We start from the raw sequence: 19,217 nt of genomic DNA on the forward strand, positions 1-19,217 counted from the left end.
ACTGTCTCTATCTCAACCCACGAGTTTTCTCACTTTTACCCTTCTGATTCTCTCCCCCATCCCATGTGAGGGGAGTGAGCGAGTGGCTGTGTGGGGCTTAGTTGCCGGCTGGGGCTAAACCACAACATACGCATCAGTCCTAAGCTCCCTCTCCTGCAATGCCTCAGGTCGTTCAACCACCCGGGAACGTTCCGCAGATACTACGGGTGAGGCTCCTGTGGTCCAGCACAAGGACTTGCTCTGAAGGCACATGAGCAGAACCATGAATTGCTCCATGCCAAGGAGCTCAGCAGGGAGAGGATCCTACAGCGTCCAGACACTGCCACTGCAATGGCCGAGGGCACTGAGCTCTCTTCCAGGCTCTTTTTATTCTGTCTTGTTCCTAGAGAAAGTTTTGTCCCTTTTCTCTCTACTTTCCTAATGCTCCTCCTGAAAGACAAGTGTCAAACGTGGACCTTACGTGTCACAAAACCGTAAGGAAACCTCTCTGGCCACGAACTCTCCCAGAAAACATTACTTTCATGAAGATAGTGACCATGACAAAAAATGAACTAGCCTAAAACCCCACGCGTTCGGGTCCCGTGCAGTGCCACTGAAGCCAATACCATCAGATTCACTCTTCGAGCGAGACGCTGCTCAAGTCTCTGCCTTCTCCTTCAAAGCCAGGTAAGTTTGCTAAATGGTGGCGATGTATCTATACAGCTGATATACGCAGCCAAGGCGCTAAAAAGAAAGATTATTAGGAAGATGTATCTTTCACTGACCACAGACTAGCATGATAAATACATCCTTAACAAGGATACAGAAATGCAGATTTTACTCTCAATAAACTTAAATCTAACCACTGAATAATAAAAAAACGTACACAGTTTTATTTCTGTATCTGAACATTTTCTCTGAAAAACTGTAAAGTGGTTAAAATAGATTAAAAGATAAATGAAGTGTTTGATGAGAAGGATACAATACAATGAGGAACACAGTTTAAGGAAAGCATATCTCCTCGCTAATGTAACATTATGAATTTCTGTAGAAACTGATCAAAGTACACTTTTTAAACCCATTTCAGGAAGACTGATTATGAACAAATATTTATTTTGGAACTGAGAAAAATTGCTGTGCTACGATGAAATTTGTAGTTTTTTGGATAAATATATCTATGCTTTGTGCAGAAAATGGAAGGCTTACAGTGCCCTTAACTAGTCATTTCCACACTCTTTGAAGCCACGGTCTTATAAATTTTCATAGGTAAGTAGCAGCTGGTTACTTAGCAACTTTCACTACTTTTCTGAAGTGTGCTACCTATAAAATTCTCAGGAAAATTTGTCATCCTTTTTTAACATACTTGGCTCTTTAAAGAAGCAATAACAAATGCAGATCAGTTGCCTGTAAGGCTTGTCGCGCAAGGATGCTGCAAATACTTTACAAATGAATAACCTCATCCATTTGAGTAATCAAATGATCTGCGTGTGAAGTTACTCCTCGGTGTATGCCTCCACAGGCAATGGCCTACACAAAGACCAGAAAAGTGTAAGATGACATAGGAAAGAGCCAGTGAAGCTGCTTAGTCACTGAGCCTGCAGTACGAACCTCATTTCTCCTCCTCCTCCCCCCCACCCAGCAATATTAGTGATGCTCAGAGGCTTGGTAAGTGCAGCCACGCTGGCCGCCCCACTTAGGGCAGGCAGCATCCCCAAACGAAGAAGAGATGATGGTTACTTACCTACTGAAAGTGCCACTTTGGGAGGCTGGCTCTCGGGGTGGGCGTTTAGGCACCTCTCGTGCACGAGACGGGAGGAATCTTCTCCTGGCATGGGGCAGATGCCCACATTGGCTGTGGGCTTAGAAAATGAGCAGTGGGAAGGATGCTCATGGGATTCACGCTGGTTCAACAGCCCCTGTGATGGCAGGATAAGCACTGGCTCCTTTCTTCTGAGCGTGTGGCAGCGTGAATCCCATGAACGTGCTTTCCTGGACCGACAAAAAGTAAACTGGACTTACACCTTTAGTAAAAGGTGAAAGATTTACTAGATCTAAGAGAAATCTGAGGAAGCAGAATCCACTCTAGATGGACAGGAGAAGCACCAGCTGCTACGTGAATTTGAGATTGAAGAACTGCTCTCCCCAAGTTTGCTGAGACCCAAATCAAGGATCGCATGTTTAGCAAAAGGCAGTAGGTTGCTCCATTGCCTTACAGCTGCTGGAGGCATGTTTTTAAAAGCAAGCTCCTCGTGTCCTGGCAAAGCTCCTTTGATCTTTGGAAGGAGTGGCTCATGAGCTAATTAATAACACACGGACACGGAGTATGACGCATCATGAGAGCCTCTGATGTGATGCTGTGGTCTTTCAGAGAGCTGCAAATAGCCCCAAAAGGAAGGGAGACAATCTGAAAGGCTTAGTCCTGTCACTGTAAGAGAGTGAGGCCCAAGGAACAGCCTGTACAGCTTCTCTCTTCCCTCTCTGGACTGTGTTTTCTGATGGAAAACTCCCGGGTCGATTATTTCGCCGATCACACTAAGCACGATGTGCGTGCTGATGTATTGCCGTGTCCCATGCACAGAACATACACTGATGACTGGGGTCAAATTTAAGTGTTGTGCTTCTGATGGATAGGAAATTTCTTGCTGATCAAAAGCAGACAAGTCCCTGTAGATTTCGTTCCCTATGATGATAATATGATCTGTTCCTCATATTTTCCAGGAGCTTACATAGGAAAGTAAGAATGGGGCATACTCTGGCCATATCACTTCTGAGCTGGAGGACCGTAAGAAACAAAGCAAGCATTACCATCCTGAACCTGAGAGAGAGGCACCTTTTTTTGCGTCTTCTTGGTTCAAGCATCAGGGAAAAAAGCTCGCTTTCTTCTTTGAAAGAAAAAAACACTGGGAATAAAAACTGTCGTTAGCTCCTATCTACAGCAACAAGCATATGCTGTTTTGTAACAAGTTCACATAAGAAGCATCACTTGAGAGAAGAAGGACCATGAGAAGCACAGACTGGCACACAAATGGATACGGGAGGGACAGGCAATGGCTTCTGCCCCTTCATGTCTGATGCCACGGGCAGAGCAGTGAAGTTTCTTAAATTTCATGCTCCCTCATTCTCAGATGGTTCACAAAAACAGCATCAAATTCACAGAGCTGTCAGCTGAGCAGCATGCACCGATGTGGATGACACAGACTGATGATCTCTGCTGTATTTTGGGTTTTTCCCTGTGGGTAGAGCAGCAGTTGCCTACGATGCTGCGCGAGCGATGGCTGCCTTGGCTGAGCTGATGGCCCGCAGGGTTTGCAGCAGGGAGCTGAGATGTCAGGCAGGCAGTGCACAGCGCGTGGCAGCACACACAGTAAACACCAAATCCTTAAAGATCTAGACTTTTTCTCTTATTCCCTTTTCTAGGGAAACCCAATGTTTGCAGCCTTGATGTTCTACATCATCATTCCATGCTGCTCTTGGTTTCAGAAATGTCTCCTGCTGTCTGACCCAGCTGCCTTGATAGCTCCCCCGCGTCCCTCATTACCACCTCAGAGTTTTAAGAGGAAGAGAATCACCCTGCTCCGGTTTAAATAAAAGCTGGGCTTGGCTATTGTGATCTGGCAGCTTGCAGACGGGGACGCAGAAGAACTTGGGCCTTTGTAGTCGCCAGCTTTTAAAGGTGCCCTTCAGCAAAGGGGGTTTCCCTGCGGAGCGAGAATGGGGATGGGAAAGAATCACAGAATCACGGAATGGTTTGGGTGGGAAGGGACCTCTAAAGGCCATCTAGTCCAACCCCCCTGCCGCGGGCAGGGACATCTGCAACTAGAGCAGGTTGCTCAGAGCCCCGTCCAGCCTGACCTGGAATGTTTCCAGGGATGGGGCATCCACCACCTCTCTGGGCAACCTGGGCCAGTGTCTCACCACCCTCAGCGTAAAAAATTTCTTCCTTAGATCTAGTCTGAATTTACCCCCCTTCAGAAGATACACAAATCCTGGCAGATGGGCTTAGGTCCGATCTCCAACCATTTGAACGTGGGTGGCTTGAAGGCCAGTACAGCAGCGTGGCTGAACATCATCCACATTATCAAATCTCTTAAGAGGTTTCACCAATGGTGACCAGGGCCACTATCAATAGCATCTCTAAAACTCATGAATTCTTCTAATAACCTTCAGCTACCTGCTGTTTTTTAGGATAGTACAGAGCTGGGAAAGACTTTCTAGACATCAAGCCTGATCTCCTCTTATCACGTATAAACACATCAGGTAATTGTGCTATAAACCTATCAAGAGCTTTGGCTTTCCTGGTAGGGAGGTTGCACACGATGGAGCTCAGAGCTCCGGTCTGTTTCCTCCTGACGGCCTTTGCCAAAGGCTGGTCCTGCGGTCAAAGGAGATGATGAACCCGTGAAGCATCTAATGTCACTGGTGACGTATTGCCTGCAACCATTCCTGACAATGAAAGTAAGACTTTGGATCTGAAACTGACGGTGAAAATTTTTGATGTCCTTGATATCAAGATGATGAAGTTCTTGATATCAGCCAGTATCAGCAGTGGGAGATTCAGGGACCAGAGGTTTCCAGTCTCCTACACTGAGGAAGAGGGATGCGTAAAGGGATATCTGAAGATACAGGCTGTGCTGGAGTGAACCTGACTGTCAGCATCCAGCTCAAACAGGTCAAAGCCAACTACTGAGGCTGTACATCAATGGATGAGAAAGACTGCAGAAATCTTTGAGAGAAACAATTGGAGCTAAGAATTGGGCAATTTGATCTCGCCAAGAGGGCAGTACTGACCGAGGCTCCCACGACCGCTCCGACCACGCAGAGACAGGGCGTACCTGACATCTGGATGTGCAGCAATGTTCAGCAGAGCCCGACCTTGACATGCATGAGTGCCAAGAGCATTCATAATGGTGTAACCCAACTTACAAGATGTAGATCTAGAATTCTGTATTTTATTTGATCTGATGAACTCATTAATGTTGTCAGAAACACAGGATTAAACTGCCGATGATCTGGAGAACTGAGGCTGCTAGAAGCAAACGCGTAATGTTTTCAAATGAGTACAGACGATGGAGTTTGACTGTACCACGGGTGCACTGCTGCCTTTATTTTTTTCAGTCCCAGGAGGCTACTGGAATTCACATCTTTCTTAAAGCAAGCACCCCCCTCACCTCCACTTGGTGAATTTATTTCAACAGAGAAAGGTTCAGAGAAAAGAAAATTAATATTCTCATGAGCAGGGTTTTTCCTAAAGTACATTAGTTAAAATACCGAGATTTTCTATTTCTCTGCTGTTTTAATTCTTTGTGGATTTAAGCACATCTGCTTTAGGCTGGCAAAATTGTCAGGATATTTACAGCATTTCTCTCTAAACCCAATTTGGATTACATGATGATTTTAGTAGTTAGAACAACTTCCATTTCACTTTGATAAATAAAACCCCCAAGAGATTTCAGTCTGAAAGCACCATGAAAGGCCAAATCTACAGCTGGAACAGATATTTCATACAATCAGGCTCTTAGGTAAGACTATTTTGATCTAGCACTATGGATAAATTGATTCCAGGTATGTTTTTTTTTCATTTCTCTAGTACAGTGTAATATTTACACCAATGTTTGACTGTGTGAAGTATTTTGATGTTTTTGATAGCTAGGTTGTAAATACATGTTGTCGCAGTGCAGTAGCCATCGCTGTACAAGAGAAAGCTATCACTATAATGGCTAACATAACATCTGAGTAAGGAAATATTGAACCTCATCATTTCCAAGGTCTTGAATTCATAATATTTCTTTAATACTAAACAGCACCGCATCTGTATTTTCTAGGTTTCTTTAGCTTACTTCTAGCATGCTTCAAATCAGTTATAACTACAAAAAAAAAAAAAAAAGTAAAGCAAACCACCCAGCTCAAAGGTTTTACCCTTTCAGGAGCACCACAAATGGTCCCATTTGGCAACTAGCTCCATGGTCAGCAGGGAGGCCACCCAGCCACCTTCCAGCCAACCTACGCACAAGCTAGAGCAAGCTGTGCAAAGTTCTCCTCTCGGCTGCTCGACCTGGGATGCTTTTTAAGGATAACTGAATCAACACCAATGCGACAACAGCGAGGTAGACGCCAAAATGCAAATCCTTTCGATAGGTGTTGTGCGCTCTTCAAAACCGGGCTCGCTGGCACGCAGCTCGCTGGGGTACATTATTAAATTAGGCTTCAGTGACACAAGCGCTGGTTTGAGATAGCGCATTGTGTTGACAATTATGGGGTTGTGTCTTGTCATAGCCCTTTAATTTGCTCAAAGTCAGAGTGCAAAAGTGTATTTGTGGGCTGGGGAATTAAAAAACAAATTGGAGAGAGGCCAATAACCCAGAAGAAACTACCAACTTCAAAAAGATAAAAGTTTACAACACAGTAAAAGAGTGATTTATGCTCAAAGGGATCATTTTGTTGTATCAGACCATACCTAAACCCTTGTGCTGCATGTAACATGCTTTAACAAGATGTTTCAGGACTCCCTTTGAAAAAGACAACCCTTATAAAGAGACGAGGTGGAAAAAGGGATAGCTCCTTGCAAAGGAAAGGGCCAAAATGGAGCAATAAAGTCTGTGTAACAGATGATGAAATGAGCCCCAAATTACTGCCGTCTGTTAGCAACCTTTGCCCAGTGAAATGAATTTCATGTGAGGTCAAGAAATCCCAAACTGCCATTTCCTCATTACTATTAATAAGGGCCAGGTGTCATATAAACTAACACTGGATCCAGATGTCCTTCATGTGGCTTTGATTACCCTTCTAGGCTTGGATAATGATAGGAGGGAAAGTATAACAGATGCACACACAGCAACACGTTTAATATTAATTTCTCTGCAACTGAATTACTGGGCATTAACAGCATTATACACCTTTCACCCTACTGAATGTCTGCAGGTCAGCTACGTGGACGGCACTCCCGCAAGGTGTAGAGCAGGCAGTCCTTCAGGATGAAGTTACAGCATCTGCAGTTGCAACATGGGCTTCTGCCATATTTTCCATGATTGTGTATGAGAAGCAACCCTTTCTACAAGTGACAGCCAAGATACAGGCAACAGCTCTCATTTGAATTTCATCAACATCTTGTTGGATAATCTTGAATGTCTAAAAGTACCGGTTTTCCCTATCTCTGAAATGGACACACTCAATCGAATACAGAAAGATGTGAAAATGTATGGCTGTGTAGTTTGGTTAAGATTAAAATGCTGTGGAAAAGCTAAGCGTATCCACTATTTATGGCATCAATCAGTTGTATTTGGGTGCCAACCCAGTGCTACAGCACAGTAGAAGGAATTAGTAATCGCAAAGAATTAAGCATTATGCTGGATTGTATCCTGAAGGAGGAGTGTGCATGCACTGTCTGCACTTACTTAAGCTTATTTACGTACTAGAGCAGGTCCTTGACTACAAAGTGAAGAAAAAAATCTATAGGATAATCATTTAACCAGTTACAATCCATGCTCAAAGAAAATACGGTAAAAAAAATTGTTCCCGAATTCTGTCTTCTAGTCTTGCCAAACTCATCATCAGCATCACATTTCTTAAGGACTAAACAAACATCAAGTGAAATTACTTCTTGCCAAAACAAATGCAAATCCTTGTCGTACATCTCTCCAGTCATCTTAATGATATCTCCACAACGGAAACACAACATCTATAGGCTCATGAATATCTATCCCAAAATGTGGCAACAAATGCTGTGGTGGAAACATCTATGTGAAATGAAAAATACCACCACCACACCACAGTGAATTCTCATGAACAAGTGAGAAAGGAGAGAAACACCCACGTAGTGGGAGAATATCTTCAACAAAAAAACCCCACTCTGACCTTGCATATGAGACCTTTGGTGGTGACCAATGAAATATTCCTACAGGATAAGCCTAAGCACTGAATTCATGGTTCTAAATAATCACCGGCTCTGGAGAGACATTGCTTGTCACCCTTTATAACCTTCTTTTTGATCTGCCATTACACAAACTATCCTTTTCTCTTACCGCTCCAAAGGGACACGTACCTTACCATGTCCCTGCTGCTACGCCTTCCCTGATCCACAGGTGCTCACTACCTATTTTCTGCCATGGAGTTTAAATGATCGCCACAAAAAGATCAATCTCGGGAACGGCATCCAGCCTCTTCCAGTTTGGATCGGTATTTCTCAAAGATCAATGAAGGTGTAGTTACAAGAGCTTCTGGCTTCATCTTTTTTCTAGGAATGCTGTTTTTAAGTAGGACAATTTCAGTGCTCTGATTTGTACCATGGCCCCTCAAAAACTGCATGAACTTAATTGCTGGAGCAGTGAATACTGGCACAGGAAAAGGAATGTTTCAAGCCGGCTTTGCTGTCAAAGACAGCTTATTGTAAAGCTGAACCCTGGGCATTTGACAAATATATCTGGGTATCTGAAACATATTACTAAACTGCCAAGAAGCAAAATTTCTCATATAAGTGACTTGTAGAATAAAGCCGTTGTTAGTACACCCCAAACTGACAGCCCATGCTCGGACACCTCTCAGACACTGTTCTTACTCTGCAGTCTCTGGGGCATCATCCGGACTACAGCTTGTTCATGTCAAAGATGCAGAGACAGCTCAGATCTGGTGGTGGTGATTAGCTCGAGCACTGTTCCCATGCACCTCTACATCCAACGTAAGTTCAGGCTTGAAGACAGGATGCTCTTGCGTGCTGACTACTGCTTTGGCACGACATGGTGACCCTGTTAACGGATGCTGTCGGATTCACTCTGGTTGAGTCCAGCCTGGGCGCCCCGGTGCTGAGCTCCCAGAATTGGGTGCTGTGCGATGGCGCCTGCAGTTCTGCAGCGAGCAGCTGAGGTCTAACGGGATTATTAGTCCCAGCAGGTCAGACCCACGCTAAGTCTGAGCAAAGCCATAGTTTCTGCAGCAGCTCCCCTAATCACGTTTATTTGCTGGGGCACATCGTGGTGCCTGAGCTGGCTCTGTGCTCCTGCGCTATGCTGGTGCTAAAGGAGCCCCTGAGACCCTGGGCTTCCTGGGGAGTGCAGGAGCACCCCACCAGATCTGCTGGAGTTGTCCTGGGGCCGGCAGGACGGGCGCTGGACCTGCATTAGGGAGGTTGGCACAGTGCTGGGACGTGAGGCTGCCTCCGCACCACCTCCCCATCATAAGACCTGGGTTCTTCTGGTGCCTGGGGCACCCCAGGGTCCACTGCAGAAATAAGGGAGAACTGGCTGTATTTAACCATCCTGAAGAAACCTACCAAACAGGCGCTACGTTATAGATTATATACAGCTTTCACACACTTTCCTACATACAACCTCCCTCCAAAGCTGTGCCCCTCGCCCCCACTCCCCATGGCAAAGGGTCTCTTTGGGATGGGATGGTCCTACAATTTCTGCAACGACCCAGGAGCCTGCAGGTGGGAACCGCAATCGAAGCCGTGTGTGAACCAGCCATTCCACCCGAGTGAAACGCGTCTCAGCACCTTCCCTTCCACTACACAGCCGGCTGCACGGCCAGCGAACAGCAGAGCTGCCATGTCCAGGGGTGTACAACCTGCTTTCTCAAAGCAAGGACGCTCCTCTCCTGCAGCCGCTGTGTTTCAAATTTATTAACATCAAAATGGGACATCAGAAGGAGGGGGAGAATACTCTGAATACAGAAATAAGCTCCCGGGGCTCTTGGAGCACCTCTGAGCACACGTGGCACATGACCAGGCCTTGACTTTCCTTATAACCACCCACAACAAATCTATAGGAACTGCTGCGTGCGAGTACTGCGCGTCCTGGTGTAAATGCTCTAACAGCGTTTCATTTCTAATCCTCTTTTCACAAATAATGCGCATTAAAACAAACAAGTATACAAATAAACAGAAACCTCTAGAAGATAAAAATGGAAAAATTTTCAAGCCGGGTGGCTTCTTGACAGAGGACCAGTTTAGAAAATAAACCCAACCCCTTTAGCTGGTTTTGAAGTACATTAGAACGAATAAGCATATTTTTCCCCAAAGTCAAAAGCAAGTGTAGCCGCAATGCTTTTGCACAGAGCTTTGTTAAAAATGGTAGCGGCTTAGAAGTTGGAACTTGGCACCCGTGTCTTTCTCAGCGAAGGCAAGACTTGGAAGACAAGAAACTGAACAAACTCCTGCCTGTTTCTAGCTGTGCGATCCAAAACGTGATTAAGTACAGAGGAATGCGATTCAGGGAAGGCATGAATGGAGCGGGACTCTGAAGAAACCGTTCTGCCTTATGGCTGTTATCTCTTCATGGGACAGCAGGAAAAACCACACTTCTCCCCGACAACTTTCTCAACTGCTATTTTGGAAAATTTCTCTGGTTACTACAATTCAGGATTAAAAACATCTAAGCGCTCTCTACTGTTTTAGTTTGTGTTTGACAGCACTTACTCCCTCGTGCTGTTTGTGTGCCCTCCAAAACGGGACAGAATGACTAGGTCCCCTCTGGACTGACAGCAACAGGCCATCAAGTCCCCAGTCGAGCATCAGGAGAGGCTCTTGCACCTCTTCACTGATCCCCTCCAGCAGCAGGTTTATGCCAAGCCACCAGACCCAACCACTGCAGGTCTGCGTTTGTTCGGTAAGGCTCTGGCAGACTTCTACAGCGTTTGGCCTTCGCCGTCCGCTAGACACAGCATTAGCAAGACAAGCAGCAACCCACTTTCCTCTGCTGCTGACCGAGCCATGCTCAATCCTCTTAGCTCTGCCCGCCGAGCTTGGCACAGATGGCAAAAGGCGGCAGGGGAGGGCTGCCTGAGCCCGGAGAAACTCGCTAATGCTCCGCTGGTGTGGGGAGAGGGATTTTCTTCCTCTTCAGACAGAAACCAGGACTTCTGCAGACATCAGCTCCACACCTCGGTCTACATTTCAGTGCATTCATCCCATCACGATAGGAAGCACCACCACATTATTCAGGGATTTGTCTCTTACCTGACACCCAACCACCACAGGACAGTGTGATCCATCAGAGCAAACAGACATCCAAGAAAGTAATCCTGATGTGTATCCATGGCTATTCCCTGCCAAGCCTTCCTCCTCATATCCGAAAAAGTCATCTGCTAGGGGCAGTGCTGCCAACTAAAGAGCAGGGTAAGGTCTTCTTCACCTCCAATACCTGATGTCAGCGCAGACCCAGCCTTCCTTTCCAAAATGTCTACTGACAGATAAACTCCATAGGTACGGAGGTCTGGTTCCCTACACAACCTTAAATCTTTAACATCTAAATGGCTTTTTCAGGAGCCCTTCTAGGTTTGATGTCCTCCAGGAGGCCCATGAACATGGCTTAGTGAGGAGGCACCAACTCAAAGCTTATTCTAAAGCTATGCCTGTCTATATTAGTGAGTTGAACCATACCCAGGAGTGTTTCTGGCACTGGAACAAGATAATGAACAGTATCTAGGTGTTAGAACGCTCCCTGGCACGGTTGTGACACATTTCAGCTAGGACATTCCCTGGCAGTTCCCAGGCACACCGTTCCCAACACTGCATGCAGCCACCAGGTCTTGGAGGCTAAGCAAATCTGCCAGCACGGAGGCATGCATCTTCATGCCAGTTGCCCCCAGTGTCAGAGAGTTTTTCCATGTGCATTTACTAGCACAGACAGAGCCTGCGTGCTACAAAACTTGTCAGCTTAACCAGAGAAGGCATTTAAGGCTGCCAGCGTGGTGGGTAACCAAATTTGGTCCTTTCCTTAAATTTACCCTGAATAGGCAGTTTTGTCTTATTCTGTATTATGCCAGTTGGGCTGTCCACTCCTACCCTCCAGAATGTGGTCTTCCACTTATTTCAGAAAAATTTTTCAGTTATTAGTATAAATGAATGTCATTCAAGCAAGTTGGGTCATGTTAGCTATATGGCTGGAAGACATAAACCATCAATGCTGAGAGTTTGCTAATCATGCACAGAGTCCAAAGGCACACCCTGCAGATGAACGAGGCCATGCAGTATGAGAAGGTGATTTGCAGTGTTGAGGCATTAGGAGGAATTCTTCATATTTTTGTTAAAATGCATCAGTACGTGATGGTGGGAGTCAACCAGACATGCATCAATGATCCACTCCGGAGAGGCGTACAGGACCTTTGGCTGATGCAAAAATGGATGCAGAACTGAACAGCAGTCTCAGATTCGGATATCAACACAATGAGACTTCTTCAGCTGTTACAGGGCTCTTCAAGGTTGGGAATTCCCCACTCACAGGTTTCTACATCTCTTGGGACGGGACGCAGGTATCATCCTAGCTTGCTGTCTGGGCTCAGCTTCGCTATAGCCGTTGGTTAAGAAGGTTCACCTCATTAAAGGTATGTGCACTGCTGCCCTTGCACTTCTCAAGCTGACTGAAAGGTATCATCAAAAAATGTCTTTACTGAAAGAGTGGTTAAACATTGGAACAGGCTGCCCAGGGAAGTGGTTGAGTCACCATCCCTGGAAGTATTTAAAAGACGTGTAGATGCGTCTTAGGGACTTAGGGACATGGTTTAGTGGGCATGGTGGTGTTGGGTTGACGGTTGGACTCGATGATCTTAGAGGTCTTTTCCAACCTTAATGATTCTATGATTCTATGATCTATATACTCTGAATCTGAATGATGAGAGGAACTCCTGACTCCCTCTCCATGGGGTTAAGAAGCAATCCTCCCATGTTTTCCATGACTTCATGAGGATTGTTGGGTGAGAGCGTGTCCACTTTTTCTGATTGGTAGCATAACCTTAAAATTCATGAGCCCAGTCTGCTCTGCTATGTTGTATGGTTCCCACCATCTTCTGAAAGGAAAAGATTTCCATTCCAGTGTTTAAACACTCCCATGTGAGCTCCTCTGCTGTGAAGCCATTTCTGTGCCTGTTTGGCATTAGAGAAGTTCTCTTGTGTTGGAGTATGAGTGCTTGACACTCTTCTGGATTTGTTATATGAATTGTACTACATGCCAAAGACATCATACATGTGATGTACATCTTCGTGAATTCCTTTTACATTTTTCTGAATATTGAACAGTACATCTCCAATGGCTGTTCATTTGCCTATAAAACAAAGAGGTTTTAATATTTAGCAGATTATTTAAGCCTCTCACCAGCTGTGACATGAAAATGGTCCTGTTGTAAATTAGGATCTAGGCTGGCAAAGATCTTTATTAGCTGGGACACAACAATCTGAGCAGTAGTAGAGAATAGTGTGGTGGACTATGAATACCATGTGGCTTAATACTCCATTACTGGAATAGTATCTCTACACAGTGCACTGTTCCTCAAGGGTGTGACCAGGACTGGCCCCACTGATTCCAAGGGACAGTCCTGCGAAGGGAAAGACAGTACAGAAACTTTCAAAATCTTGATAGGAGATCAGCTCTCAACATGGGGCACAGAAGTTATTGGGCTTTCCTGTAAATAGCAGGATCAGAAATAGTGGCTCTTTCCTGATGGAAATTCCTTATAGCTTGCCATGATTTTCTGACCAAGACTGGCCAAGAGACACAGTAGCTTCTAGGCCTTCTGAGGACATTTTTGTGACTGGAGTTTGGTCTCTCAGATGTCACTGTGCTCACCTAGTCGTTTGCTGGAGATGAAAGTCAGTTATCACAGCGTTCTGTAGGCAGTTGGTGGTAACCTCAGCAGCCAAGTAACTTCTCATTAGCCTCCCAGGAGCAGCAAAGATCTCTACTCAGTGCTTAGGCAAGCAATCGTTCTGGCTGCAAATACATGAACAAACTGCCCCACCAGGTTAAGTGTCTCGCTGCACTACGTGGAAAGCTGGCTCATGATGACAGTCAAGCCATTCAAAATGGCCATGCTAACCTGGACACCTTCAGCCCCTGGAATACAGTGTACGTTGTCTCAGTTAAATGCAGAATGAACGAGATGGCTTTTTGTTCAGGAAGCCTTTTTTGCTTGCCAAGCAACTTGCTTGAACATAGCCAAGAAAGCTGATCCTCTTTGACCCATCTCTGTAAATCTTACTAGCAATATGGAGAAGGCAGAATGGGACTTACAGCCTTAGCAGTGAAGGGAAATCAGAAATTCCTAACGTGGATGCTGATGCTACTGCTCCTGATGTGCTGCCAGTCCTGAATCAGTCATTGTTATCCTGCCTGTCATTTACCTTAACCCTTCACGTAAATTCATGTTGCCACCACATAATCAATCCATCTCGTCAAGGGTTGAGAGGATCATCACTTCAGATCACTAAGACACTTGGGCCTTCTCTTCCACAGGACCCAGACGGTGCTCCGCATTTTCCCATATGTGGTCCTGCTGTTTCTGGACTAGTTCGTAGATCTTTGTGAGGTACTAACCAGACTAGGCTCTTCTCCTCTAACTTCTTTTTCCTAGTCAGATGCTCGCGGACATGAGGATGGGGCTGGCTGAGCACACAGAAGACTGGTACCCTTTCCCAGCTACTGTAGGGTTTTATACACATGTAGAGGGAAGACACGACACCAAAGCTGGTTCTCAAGGTTCTCAAGGACAAAGGGATGTTTGATAATATTTTTAAAGTTCTTCAGTTGGCTGCGTTTCTTTAACTGTCACAGACATTCAGCCCTTTATTCAAGTATTTCTGTTATTGGAGTACATGGATGACCATGATGTCCTGAAGACGTCTGGAAGCCAGTGTATGCTCCAATGAATTCTTCTGGACTTCAAGCTGGAGATATGCCATTACCTCCCTTCCAGAATAGTGCAGATACCAATACAGTGTGTGATGTGTAGGGCTGTTATCAGCCACATGAAGTCCAGCTGGAGGCCAGTTACCACTGGTGTGCCTCAAGGTTTGATACTGGAGTCAGTACTGTTTAACAACTTCAGTAATGACCTAGACGATAGGACAGCATGCACCCTCAACAAGTTTGCAGACAATGCAAAACTGGGAGGAGTGGTTGATACACCAGATGGTTGTGCTGCCATTCAGAGGGACCTTGAAGCATTGGAGAAATGGGCAGATAGGGATCTCATCAAGTTCAACACAGGGTGCAAAGTCCTGCTCCTGGGAAGGAATATCCCTGTGCATCAAGTGCACTCTGGGGGCTGACTGGCTGGAAAGCAGCTTGGCAGAAAAAAACACTGGGGTCCTGCAAAGAAGTTGAACATGAGCCAGCAATGTACCCTTCCAGCAAAGAAAGTCAACAGCATCCTGGGCTGTGCTGGGAAGAGCATTGGCAGCAGGTCGAGGGAGGTGATCCTTCCCCTCAGCTCAGCACTGGTGAGGTTGCATCTGGAGTGTTCGATCCCGTTCTAGACAACCCAGTACAAGAAAGATTTGGAGCAAGACTGGATCCAGCAAGTCCAAGGAAGAGCCAAAAAGATGATTAAGGAACCAGTGTATCCACCATATGAGGAGAGGCTGAAGGATCTGGGACTGTTTAGCTTCAAGAAGGGGAGGCACAGGGGAATCTCATCAATGCATACAAAGCCCTAGTGGAAGAAAGTAAAGAAAACAGAGCCAGACCCTTCTCTGTGGTATTCAGTGAAAGGACCAGAGGCAATGAATGGAAATATAGGCACAAATGGAAATATAGGAAATTCTGTTTAAAAATAAAGAAAAAACTTCCTTACGGAGAGGGTGGTGAAGCACTAGAACCAGTTGCCCATTGAGGTTGTGGAATCTCCATCTTCGGAGATACTCAAAACCTGATGGGACAAGTTCCTGAGCAGCCTGCTCTAGCTGACCCTGCTCTGAGCATGGGGGGTGGACTAGATGATCTCCAGAGCTGTCTTCCCACCTCAGCTATTCTGTGATTTCTGTGACGGTGTGTTTCTCAGCCAGGTGGAGCATTGTATCCTGGGACTTGAAGCTTTTTCAGGCTGCACCTTTATAGCCAAGAGGAGAGCAATGTCAAGCTACTTCAGTCCATGCAAATGTAAGGATGTAAAGTTTCAGTTCTTACACGTCAGTAATGCGTCCTTTGGTTGGTCAAAATCGGCCTTCTTGAGTTTTAAATCCTTTTTTGCTCATTCACCATCGATTCCAACAGAATGGGACTAGGCAGTGAAACAATGTGTTGACATTATTTTAGCAGTCAGTTTTGGTTCTCTTATCCTCCTACTAACATCGTATTCCAGGGAAAGAAGGGAGGTAAAATTGGGCAAATTCTTCCTTTGATCTCATATTTACCCTTTTTCTTTATCCATAATCAAGATGAACAGCACAGCACAGGAAAAATGAGCTAATATAATGCTGCATTTCCACGCAGATGATTATTCCTAGCAATGATGCTGGGTAAGAGAGTGATATATGATATGGCATTCCACTTGCACAGTTAGAAGTTGGAGGACAGGGACGGTGGTGTCTCGGTTGTTTTCCTTCCTCCAGGAAATTCCTTAAAGATTGCTGCCACATGCTGCAATCTGGTCCCTTCATAAGCCAAGAAATTTCTGCAAGGTGCCTTAGCAAACCCAGGGATAAATCTTCACTGGCAGCATCAGCTAAAGATGAACTGGGCTCCAACAGAAGATGCACACTTACCACCATCTTCTTCTTAAATTGATGACAGAACTTTAATAAAAGGCCATCCAGGAGTCACCAAAAGCCAATTTCAGCACATGTAGCACTGAAGCGATTTCAGCAATAGAAGTTACCCAGAAATATATATTTCCTTACAAAAAATAAGTCACCAGAATTTCCAATTCATGTATCCAATATCCAATTTGTGTATCATCTGATTAACAACATGTAAAAAACCCCCAACAATGGGAAACACAGGATTAATCTTCATTAAAGCTTTGTGTCTAAAGAAAACCATGTTTGAATATGCTGAAAATTTGTTCTGCCGGAGAGAAGACATTGAACATCTGGCTATTTCTGAGAAAAGCAAAAGGGCTCCCTCTGGAGTGGATTCCGAAATTAACACAGGATTCAGATTTTAATAGGCGGGCAATGAAAATGAAAATCAGTAACAAAGCAAATGCATTCTTGTCTCTTGTTAGTTTACTCATCCTGTTTACAATGAGCATACTGGGATTAATTCAAGGAGACTATATCATGACTGAATGATATGGATCCATGCCCAGAATATTAAGTCATTAATTAGTTTTCATGCATGGACTTGTATGTGGCAAGGAGGCAAATTAAAGGATTCCTGAAGAGACAAGAAAGCTTTCTTGGCATGTAAAATACTCCAAAGAATCTCCAACAAAATAAATTATGAAGCCAGCTGAGAATCCACATTTTCAACCCTGGATGGTCATGCACAATTCCATAAAAACCTAATGAATACAGCCACCGGTTGTGTACCCATGGCAATAAACATAATTTGAAAAGGAGAGAGGAATAACTTTACGGACATATACAAAAACATGCTCTACTGGAAACTGATAAAGGCTGCTTTCAAATTTACAAGTGAGAAAGACCCCATGTTCCCATGATTTATTTGCACACAAGCCAATTAACAGAAAATTGTTTTCATGCAGAAAGAAAAAAAGAGTTAGATCACCTACAAAGTGAAGTCAACTTACTGCCTGCTTTTGCTCTTCTTCCTGTAAATGTTGGCAAAAGAAAAAGGTGAAGAGAGAAACAGGATAGATTAATTATCATATGAAAAGGAAACACACACACAAAATGCACAACAGACCCAATGGAAGAACAGAGCATGGCAAATTGTAGAAACATCTGCAGACACGAAAGGAAACAAGGACGTTAGACACAAGAGCCATGGTGGGAAAGCAAAGGTGTCATTTGTTCTACTCTCAAAAGAAGACTCTTGTCTAAAATGGCCTTCAGTGTTGGGATGGATATCACAGTATGGACATCTTGGATATAGGATAGGATATCCAATGGATATCTTTTCTTTTATGCAGAACCTTTACTGGCTTCTCTTCCTACCCCGGACTCAGAAATGCCTCCCTAGCTGTCCTCAAGGCAAGCAATGTCAGACTACCATCCTCTAAAGTCTGGAAACGCCATCTGGAGTGTGCAACCGCTGCACGGCATTCGGTTCCCTGCGTGCACAAATCTGCCACCACAGAGACCCAAACTGTCATAACCTGAGAGGCAAGATATCACCTTTTTGGTCAGAGAGTGCCCGTTACCACCGGGCCTGCAGGGACCTCTGCAGATGGGATTCAAAAGGGCAAAGTAACGAGCGGCGGGCAAGCGGGTCTGGAATGGGAGGGGAGGTAAAAGCACCAAAGATGCGGAGTAAGGACAAAGATGCAGAGAAAACATTTTCCTTTGCTGCAATGCAACGTTTGTCAGTGCGGATCACTACTAATTTGGAAGACCAAAAAAGGCAAAATATGGATGAATTTATCCTCTTTTGAAGCAGAGAAACATACACTGTGATCCTGCTGGGGCAGTGGGGTCACATTCTGACTTCAACTATATGAGCATTCCTGGGAACGAGCAAAATACCACATAGTTGAGAGTTTCTTTCATAATTCAAAAGTTTTCATAGATTTTGTCCTCGCATATATAACCACCATTATGAGTCCTGCGGGCTGTTCTGTCTGCGGGCTCGGTTGTGTGGAGAGGCACGGCAGTTGTGGTGCAGGTAGCAACACTGTGCATTAAAAGAAAGGCTGGCAGCATGTTTTTGATGACTCTCATGTATGCAGAAATAGCAGTTACAGCTTTTTCAGGGTAACAGTGTGTGTCCCCTCCCACGGCGGCTTTGCAGGGACTGCCAGTGCAGAGGGCAGCAGGACCACTGGTCAGCATGTCTCCCCAGAAATTCAGGTCATGGAATTAAAATTCACGGAATAAAAGCTCCTTCTGGCCTTGAAATCCATGAACTCATTTATCCACCTTCCCTCATTTATTTCCCGTCTGAGCAGGATTAACCTGAACCTGTCCCTTAATTTAGAGCAGCTTCTTCTCACTGACCACTGCACTAAAAGATGGTTTCCTGACTGTGCATCGAGGGCACTACAGAGATATCTGGGAACGACTGCAGAGCATTCCACATTCCTGAGCAGATACTTTCGGTTTTTTCTCCCAAGACTTGGTGTTCTTTCAGGTGTGTATTTCGGCACGGGGGTGGCGGATGTAGGGTATGGATGGCCCCACTGAGCCACGGCTCAACGTCAGCTGCGGAGGCCAGTGCTGCCCTCCCCACACTCCCACATGTTCCCAGTTCCTCCTACCGGCGCTGGGACTCGCAGGACCAGATGGTAAGCCAGGTCAGGGAAAAGATCTTAAATGATCTCCACTCTACAAAAAAAGTTGTTAGCTTGAAAAATGAGGCTTTAGCATTAACTACAGATGTGAAAAAAAATCTCAGGAGGCGTGGAGCTTTGCT

At 45.1% G+C, this 19,217-nt stretch overlaps 1 protein-coding gene across 15 annotated transcripts in view; it reads right to left on the reverse strand.

Annotated features, from left to right (window-relative positions):
• DTNB (dystrobrevin beta) overlaps nt 1–19,217 on the reverse strand; it is a 222,173-nt gene that overhangs the window by 41,331 nt on the left and 161,625 nt on the right. For 10 of the 15 annotated variants that reach the window (XM_076332465.1, XM_076332457.1, XM_076332463.1 and 7 more), the window contains one exon: nt 17,437–17,457. The exons of the other annotated variants lie outside the window; for them this stretch is intronic. In XM_076332465.1, the coding sequence (XP_076188580.1) occupies nt 17,437–17,457 (21 nt within the window). The remainder of the gene's footprint in view (nt 1–17,436; nt 17,458–19,217) is intronic. 15 annotated transcript variants of the gene reach the window in all.

The sequence above is a fragment of the Aptenodytes patagonicus genome, chromosome 3 (assembly GCF_965638725.1).
Source record: "Aptenodytes patagonicus chromosome 3, bAptPat1.pri.cur, whole genome shotgun sequence".
In the NCBI taxonomy this organism is placed as follows: Eukaryota; Metazoa; Chordata; class Aves; order Sphenisciformes; family Spheniscidae; genus Aptenodytes; species Aptenodytes patagonicus.